General features: G+C 46.7%; 1 protein-coding gene across 1 annotated transcript in view; it reads left to right on the top strand.

Moving 5' to 3' along the window:
* Positions 1-232: 232 nt before the first annotated feature.
* pgbd5 (piggyBac transposable element derived 5) overlaps positions 233-9,934 on the top strand; it is a gene marked incomplete at both ends in the record, with an annotated part of 34,386 nt that continues 24,684 nt past the window's right edge. The window contains one exon of the mRNA XM_080739755.1: positions 233-593. Within this exon, the coding sequence (XP_080595881.1) occupies positions 233-593 (361 nt within the window). The remainder of the gene's footprint in view (positions 594-9,934) is intronic.

Below are 9,934 nucleotides of genomic sequence, written 5' to 3'. Positions count from 1 at the left end.
CAGAAATAAAGGGAGGGAGAGAGAGGACGTGGGTAGAGAGGGTGTAGCCTCTATACTCTGCTGTACAGGGGCTTTCTCCTCCCGATTCCCGAAGCCTTCACTGCAAGATCGTGAGCACGTCTTGCATGTCACGCTCGTCGCCGTGGCGCGGCGTGGACTGAGGGACAGAAAAGGGGACACACTGTGCGACACGGTGAGAGAGAGAGAAATAGAAAGCATCGCTTCTAGACAGATGGCGGAGTGCGGCCGGAAGGCGCTGTCCCTCCTGGAGGCAGCCCGCTCCCGGTACGAGAGCCTGCAGATATCCGACGATGTGTTCGGCGAGTCCGGGGACGACAGCAGCGAGAACCCCTTCTACAGCACGTCCGGGGACTCAAACTCAGACAACTACATAGCCGAGGAGCAGCAGCGGGCTTCAACGGGCGACAACGAGAGCTGCCAGAGCGGGAGCAGCGGGTGCGGAGGAGGGGGAGAGGGTGGAGGAGGGAGTACCGCCGGACCCCCTGGGTCAGTGTCCCGGAGTCAGGCCGAGGAGGATGGCTGGACCGAGACCCTGCAGGATGTCACGCTGCCGCTGTATAACGACACATACGGTGAGAGCCATGCACTGTGGGCCTGCGTCAGGTCTATGGCAGGCAGGCCCAGTAGGCAACTGAAGTAAATATGGAAAGAGATTAACAGATTCTGCTGTTCCGGGCTCAAAATCTCTTTCCATCTTTACTTCAGTCAGTAGGCACTAGGCAGTAGGCTAGGCTAGTAGTAGACGTTCATGTTTTAGGTCAAACAGACAGGCATCCTATTTTGGAGAGAGAGACAGAGAGAGAGAGAGAGACAGACAGACAGACAGACAGACAGACAGACAGACAGACAGACAGACATACATACAGACAGATAGACAGACAGACAGACAGACAGACAGACAGACAGAGAGAGAGATAGGCACATGCAGGGCTATTAATGCATAATATATTATTAAATGCATTGCTACAGTATATCAGTGGCATAGCCTATATTTTAACGCTGGGTGAGGTGCTGTGGTGATGGGCACCTGGGCATGTTATTCTGTGTGTGTGTGTGTGTGTGTGTGTGTGTGTGTGTGTGTGTGTGTGTGTGTGTGTGTGTGTGTGTGTGTGTGGTGTGTTTGTGTGTGTGTGTGTGTGTGTGTGTGTGTGTGTGTGTGTGTGTGCGCGTGCAAGTGCGCATGTGTGCACTGCACAGTGCACACGTGGGTGCTTGCCAACAGGGAGCCATGTCATTTAATTTAGAAAACAGCATGTTTCTCTCTCTCACACACACACACACACACACACACACACACACACACACACACACACACACACACACACACACACACACACACACACACACACATACCCATAACGGAATCACCCATAACTGTGTGGGCATTAGAGTGTCGTTGACTAAAGAAATTCTATCGACTAAAATGTTATCGACTTTATTTAATTGACAAATTATTACAATTTGAGTTTGCCTCTTATTATAGAAGATCATAATATTTAATATGTATTAATATTTGGTTCAGATTACTTCTCTTGTGGTTCCATTTTTCTCAATGATGTCAGCCAATGATGTCAGAGATGAGATTGTTGGAGAAGCCGCCCTGTCTCCACGGTGACATGATGCCCTATTGCACTCTGGGAGGTGGGCCAGCCATCTGGCTGTATCAACAACATGGACCCAGCCCCAGTTTATAGACACACACGTGCGTGCGTGAGTGTACACACGCCCGCGCACCTGTTGGATGTCTAACCTCTTTGCAACCACTTAAACTTAGTTGACCGATGACCGAAGTCTCGCAGGCACTAATATGCTAGATACTCTAATGTCTAATGTTTCCTTGATGCTACTGTATAGGGTTCAAGTGGTTAAAATATACAATACAAATCCCACTCATACTTGTTTTTGTCTACTGTAGAATGTTGTAACTGTTTACGCAAGTGTGGTTGGTGGCACCAGGTGTGAGGCAGGTGTGCACATCAAAACAAGCACTGGGTAGGGCTTCTAATGCTACAGTACGGTAAGTTGCCCAATAAGATGGCACCAAAGGGACCAAAACAGTACAATATGTTCTTTGTCATCATCATCATCCTTCTCTCTAGCCCCTGTCTCTGTATTGTTTAAGACTGTTAGCTCCGTCCTAAGCACTGCAGCTCAAAGTGAAATAATGAAGAAAAGTAACCAAAACCAAAAGGAATCAACACAAAGGAACTTGTGCATACATACAGACAGTATCCATACACTCTGTGTGTGTGTGTGTGTGTGTGTGTGTGTGTGTGTGTGTGTGTGTGTGTGCGTGCGTGCGTGCGTGCGTGCGTGCGTGCGTGCGTGCGTGCGTGCGTGCGTGCGCGCGTGCGTGTGGAGAGAGAGAGAGGACTTTTATGACAGCCGTATTTTGTTAAATTGCAGCAAGTCTGCTGCACAAGCATGGCCAAGGTGGGTGGGGTCCTGTACTGCGACAGGGTTGGGATGATTAAATGTTGGCTGGCTGGAGAGTAAGAAGGCTGCCAGGCAGACAAGTAACCAAAGACAAACAGTATATCAGGCCAGATCTGATTTTATGAGGCTGAGTGAACAGCAATGTTACAGTAAAGATTTTTTTGCCATTTCTTCCTCTGTATCGACTCCCCAGTTCTCTTTTTATTCCTTTGTTTTAGGTGAAGTGTTCTGCTGGACAGGAATGTATTAACCTAGAAAGATGCAATTCTAGGAAATTGCAATTGTGGTTGCCGTGACGCGAGTCACACATTTATTCTGTCTTCCCATTAGTATTTTCCCCATTCAAGTCAATGGGGAGAATTAATTCACTTTTATGCTCATATAAGGAGATCCCTAATCATCAATATTAAGCCCATATCTTGGAATGCCCATATATGGACATACTGGTCAGTCTCATGTGGACTATGATGCCATATTTTGGGGGGAAAAATGTTTCCCATTCAAGTCAAAGGAGAAAATGTATTCACTAATGATTTAATAAAAATCTAACTATATAACGTATCTCTTAGCAAAAAGAGTCCCGATGAAGCATGACAAATGGCCCAAGCGTGTGCCACCAAAACTGTGGGAGGAGCGTGTCAAAATAAACATTATCTGGAAAGAAAGAAAGAAAAATGGAAGGAAGTACTATAGTCTGGTAGGGCAACCACACTAATGAGGTATTTACTAATGGCTCACAACTAGTGATATTTTAGTGTCTGTTTCCGGGTCTGAGTGTATTCCTGCCAGCCTTCTTGCCTGTCTGTCTTGACTCTTGAGTCTGTCCATCTGTATGTGAACATGCCTGATCTGACTGCCTGTCAGACGGTAGCATATCGTCACTGTCGGGCAGAAACCTTGTATCTCCAAGTTTCAAATTTGTATGTTTTTTCGTAACGTACAGCCCTCCTTCATCACACAAGACTGTTGCACAAAAGTAGTGAAAATAGCAGATCTACAAGCACACAACGCCTCGCGGTGCGTGCTTGATAATAGTAAAAAAGGGAACGGTGTTGGACATACAAGGTTTCCACCCGACAGCGATGATATATAGCTGACAATGAGCGTAGGCTTGACTGACAGCTTCGCTCCCAGGAGAACACATGCCCTGTACATAAACCATCGACCACCGTCAGAATGGATCTAGTCTTGGGAACTCCGGTACAGTTCCATACAAGACAATGACCATGTTTTCTGGGGCTCTGGATTTGTTATTCATTTTAATTATTGGTTGAGCCGCAAAACTATTGTAATTCGGGTTTTTTGTCTATCTGTCTGTCAGTCTTGTCCACCACAGGGTGCTGAAAACGTCAAAACAAACTTGACACCCCAAATGAAAGACGATGCGCCTCAGCTATGTACACCATAACAACTTAAACCCTGTATAGTATCTCTGTTCTGGGGCAAGTTGGGCAACACATCGCATATACCGGTATATAGGGTTTAAGAATTTCAAAGGGCAAGGTTGCTTTTCTAACCTATAGACTATACATGTCAGTGTGGCTGTTTCTACAGACAGGGATCTCCATATATGGGCATAAAATAGCCTGCTTCCAGACCATAGACCCCGCCCACTCTCAGAGTGGACTCTTTCTCTGGTCTGGAGCTGAGTACATGAATCGGCATTTATTTTCGGCCCGTCCAATGAGCGTGGGGGGTGGGGTGGGTCTAACAAATATCCAATCCGCGCAGCAGTTGAAACGATTCAAACGAAGTTCACACACACAGGCAGGCTGAGGAAGGCACACACACACACACGCACAAGGCACGCTGATTTCACCAAGCTGTTAATGTTGATTACATGTTTCTGGTCGCAGTTCTGTGTGGAAGCAGTCACTGGCACAGACAGAAACACACACACAATCACACACACACTCCGCGACCATGCGTCGCGTCCACCGTGCGTCTCGTTCACCGTGCGATGGCGACGATCACTCCTGCGTGGACGCGCGCGTGTACGCTCGCAAAAAAGTCCCTCCCCCGTAAATCGCTCAGAATAGGGAACAGTTTCAGACTACTGCGTGAGCTGAGTCTGAGATCAGGCTAGGCATAAAAGGGAATGTATGTGGTAAAAGGGATTCCTTGACATCACAGTGATGACATCAGGGATCTCCATATATGGACAGGTCAGCCTCCATATATGGTCAGGTCAGCCACAGGCATTGAGGTCAGCCAATAAGTATAATATAAGTATAATAATTTATAATAAATAATAATTTACAGAGCAAGCTGTTAGAAGTATCATTTCGAACATTAAGCTTGTTGATCGTCTGTAAAAATGCACCATACAGTGAAGCTGCGAGGAGCCCCAAATATCAACCATGGCGTTGCTGTATCGGTGGGAGACAAAGTGTACTCTTTTGGAAGTTACAATAGGAATAATAGGACACTTCCAGGAGATCAGCTTCATGTGTACGTCTTCAGCACAGTGTCTCTGAGATGGAGGACATTTCCCCCAGTGATAAGTACAGGAGGAGAACGTCCTCCTGAGGTTCCAAGTAGTCGCCAATACCACACAGCTGTGCTCATTGAAGACATCGTCTACATCTGGGGAGGAGGGAATGATTTGCCTGAGCTTTGCAACAACATTCTTTATGCATTTGATGTCGACGCCCACAGATGGATCATGACTAGTGTTTCTGGGGACGTTCCAGAGAGGAGGCGGAACCACTCGGCCTGTGTCTTGGGGAAGGTCATGTATGTCCATGGAGGACGGACCCAGGTTGGAAAAACTAATGACATCTACAAGCTGGACACCACCACGATGGTCTGGTCTACGATTAACATCAGAGGTTCTCCGCCTCATGCTTCAGCAGGTCACTTTGCCACCATCATCGGGACAAAGATGTTTGTATTTGGGGGCATTGATATTTTAGACTATACCTACAATAAAATCAGTGTGTTTGACACAGAGACCGACTGCTGGCTGAAAACGCGCTCTGCAGAGACTCCAGAAGCTCTGGAATGCGAGGGGTATTCAGCCTTTGCCTACAATGGAGAGCTGTACATATTTGGTGGTCATACCTGGCGTAGTGATGATCATTATCATGTTGCATTCAATCATCATTATCATGTTGCATTCAATGAAATGTGGAAATTCAGTCCAGAGACCTTTTCCTGGAAAGAGGTTAAGCCCAAGGAGAATGACCCGTTCTGGATGAGTGACGGCTGCTGTTGCATGGTGGGAAGTCGTGTCATCATCTTTAGAGAATGTAAACTTGGGTTACGCGATGATGACCTGTACATCTTAGACTTGAGTCCTAGTCTTAAGACGCTATGCAAGCTAGCAGTTATTCAGTACCATCTGGAGCAGTCAGAAATCCCACACAACATAAGGTGGGAACTGACAGCCATGACAGATGGAGAATAGGAGGACTCTGCATAAAATCATACCAGTAAGATTGGGACCGGAGCGCTTGTTTTAGTTCAGTCCCTGGAAGAAGCTGATGTCATTGGGAGCTGCTCAGTGGTAGAGCATTTGACTGCATTGGTCCGACGTCTCATTGTTCCTCCATTGTTCCCATTAGTCCCACGCTGGTGAATGTTAACCTGGTGAATGCTACCATGCCTAAACCTAACCCTAATCCTAACCCTAACCTCAGTAAAACTATGCCTAAACCTAACCCCAGTCCTAACCCTAATCTCAGTAAAACTATGCCTAAAGCTAATACATTTTAAGTAAAAAAATATATATATATGCCTAAACCTAACCCTAATCCTCCCTAACCTCATTAAAACTATTCCTAAATCTATAACCCTGTAGGACTAATTATGAGTCAGGAGTAACTCGAGGCAAAGATGACGCCGGAGGTACAGAATCTGTGACAGATTCTGCGCAGCTGCACAGATTTGCAAATGGGCATGGGACTAGGAGAGGATCTTCGAACACGGGGACATGGGGATATATATAGAGAGAGAGAGAACCAGGGACACGGGGCCTTCGCCGTTCCACTCGCATCCGACTTTGGGGTTTCTCGGCTTCGGACCGACGAGTGCTGCGGACCACCTCCAGGTACCCCTGGCGATATAACGGGATATAACTGGGGATATAGTAGAGAGATAACCATGGGCACGGGGCGGCCGCCTGCAATACCGCTACTGACCAGGTGTTGAGCAACTTACACAGTATAGTTGTCTCCACCAGCCGAAGGCTGAGGGAGAGTATGTTTTCCCCTCCGTCCGTCCGTCCGTCCGTGCGTGCGTCCGTGCGTGCGTGCGTGCGTCCGTCCGTGCGTCCTCGCAGTTTGTGAGCAGCTAATCTCAGTCACCGTTGGCCCGATCGCTGCCAAACTGAGCACACACACTCCCTGGATGCCAATCTAGAACCTCTGCCCCACATTTTTCAAATCAGCCTCATGGTGGCGCTATAACAGGCCGATTTGTGTGGCCTGGTTGTTACCAGCTAATCTCCGGCGCCGTTGGCCCGATCGCTGCCAAACTGAGCACACACACTCCCTGGATGCTAATTCCGAACCTCTGCCCCACATTTTTAAAATCAGCCTCATGGTGGCGCTATAACAGGCCGATTTGTGTGGCCTGGTGGAGACCTGTGCTCGGAAGAGCACTGCTTCTAGTTTTAACTTTTTTCTGTAAGCTTTTGTCACCTAAAGTATACACGCTTTCATTTAACTTTTCTGTAATCCCAAAAGTCCATTGAGTTCAATGGAACTTTTCTGTCCCTTTACTGATGTGACAACATAATGCCCAATTAGACAGTATTGGTCATGCTTCACATGACATCACAATATGTAATATAAATAGTAAGATGGAATTCATTTCTCAGCAGATTCCTTGTGACTGGCGTCAGTGCAACCATACTAGTGAATAAGGATTGAAAGGTGCAGTTCTAGGAAATTGCAAGTGCGGTTGCAAATCAATGACGCGATGGGAACTGAATTCCATCTTACCATTTATACTAGTAAGATGCCTCAGGGTGACAAGGGACCTCACCCTAAAGGGCGAGATCCCACCACAGAGTGATGTGGACATCAGGGATGTAGACATCAGGGATCTCCATTATGGACATGAAAGGGATTTGTTCCCCTGGCATCACAGGGATCTCCATATCTCCATATATGGGCATAAAAGGGATTTGTTCCCCCTGGCATCACAGGGATCTCTCTAACAGGGCATCATTAATATTGATGACGCAGTGAAGCCAGAGCCGAGCGTGATGTCAGAGCAGCAAACCCATAGACCGTAAAAATGTGTACACGTCTACACGGACGGACGGACACGGACAAGCTGTGCCGTTCCTCATAGTAAACTGCAACCTTCGGTCGCAATAATAATATTGAAACCTATTTCATATCACTGGCAAAACTCCGTTTTTAGCTTCTCCCAGCTGAGTGCTGTAACAGAGAAATGCGTGTTGAGTTCTAAATGGGACCTTTTGACAAGCCGCACTCATGTTTTATGAGCCTTTACCGACAGTGACAATGAATATAGACAGGAAATAGGGAGACAGAGCAGGGGAGTGACACGCAGCCCTGCCCGTAAAGTCGAACCAGGGCACTAGAGCCTCTACAGCATGCTCCCTAACCACTCGGCCACTGGGCGCCCACATACTTGTGGTTTACAGGCAGTGTTGGTCTTAGCCAAAATTGGGTTGATTGCTTCTCCCACAATGCAAGGACTAGACTGAGGATTATAAAGCATATCTACTGCTCTGATTATATAACCACCTTATCACAATGAATAAGCTAAAGGCCAGGGAATTATAGTGCAGTTTATTCACAATGCTGGCTGGGTACCACTGATAACTGTATGTTTCAGCTGTCAATCTGTCTCGGTCCATCTCTATCTGTCTGCCTCTCTCTATCCTGTCAGTGTCTCTTTTCCTTTATGTAGCCTACATATACAGTACACTACAGGCTGGCGCTTCAAACAGACAGTGTGACAGCTGTGTTGCTGCTGCTCTTTAGTCATACTCAGTGGTTGGGGAAGCACCTGTGTAGCATTGCATGGCATTTCTCTTGTCTCAATAAGGCCTGCTAAAAATGTCTAAATCATTATTGCAAAATGTAAAAGAAAAATCAAACCTCAGTTCGAAGTGAAGCGGTGAATTTCTATTCTATGTGTTCTAGAGCTATGAAATCTGTGTTCTAGATCTATACATTCTGTGTTCTAGATCTATACTTTCTATGTATAGATAGACAGATAAAACCTCTATTCTGAATTGTTATTTGAATAAGGTTTTCATAGTAGCATTAGTTGTGGATGCAGTAGGTGAGAGCTATTGCATGTACAGGACAGATAAAACCTGAGGGCCGAATTATCATGTGAAGCTTGACCAATCCTCAAAGTATCCAATCATCAGACCGGGAGGGACACTACACACATATTCTGGACGTACAGGACAGATAAAACCTGTTCATTCTGAACTGAAATGGCCATATATGGACAAGGGACACACATTTTGCTTTTTGAAAAAGCCTATTCATTCTGGACTGATATTCTGGGCGTACGGGACAGATAAAACCTGTTCATTCTGGACTGAAATGACCATATATGGACATGAGGTGACAGACATTTTGTTTTTGAGAATGCCTGTTCATTCTGGACTGAAATGACCATATATGGACATGAAACACACATTTTGTTTTTGAAAAAACCTGTTCATTGTCTCCACCAGCCGAAGGCTGAGGGAGAGTATGTTTTCCCCTCCGTCCGTGTGTCCGTCCGTCCGTGCGTCCGTCCGTGCGTCCGTGCGTCCTCGCAGTTTGTGAGCACCTAATCTCAGTCGCCGTTGGCCCGGACGCTGCCAAAGTGAGCACACACACTCCCTGGATGCCAAACTAGAACCTCTGCCCTAAATATTTCAAATGGGCCTTTTCTAGCGCCACCTAGTGGCCGATGTTTCGCGTCCGTGCGTCCTCGCAGTTTGTGAGCAGCTAATCTCAGTCGCCGTTGGCCCGGTCGCTGCCAAAGTGAGCACACACATTCCCTGGATGCCAATCTAGAACCTCTGCCCTAAATTTTTCAAATGGGCCTTTTCTAGCGCCACCTAGTGGCCGATGTTTGCAAAACACATTTCTGTGCACTATTCTTACAGATTTTGTCCAAAAATCCTACAAATCGGTAGGCAGTATCTCGACAGTCATGTGATCGACACGGATCTGTCCGATTTTGCATATTCCATCCTGATTGGCTAAGATTGGCTTCCAAAGTTTGTAGGATTGCGTGCGTCCTCGCAGTTTGTGAGCAGCTAATCTCAGTCGCCGTTGGCCCGGTCGCTGCCAAAGTGAGCACACACATTCCCTGGATGCCAATCTAGAACCTCTGCCCTAAATTTTTCAAATGGGCCTTTTCTAGCGCCACCTAGTGGCCGATGTTTGCAAAACACATTTCTCTGCACTATTCTTACAGATTTTGTCCAAAAATCCTACAAATCGGTAGGCAGTATCTCGACAGTCATGTGATCGACACGGATCTGTCC

This window comes from Nannobrachium achirus (genome assembly GCF_963921795.1).
Source record: "Nannobrachium achirus genome assembly, chromosome: 13".
Lineage (NCBI taxonomy): Eukaryota > Metazoa > Chordata > Actinopteri > Myctophiformes > Myctophidae > Nannobrachium > Nannobrachium achirus.
The sequence above is the reverse complement of the archived record's forward strand: the minus strand, read 5'-3'. Positions and strand labels throughout refer to the sequence as shown.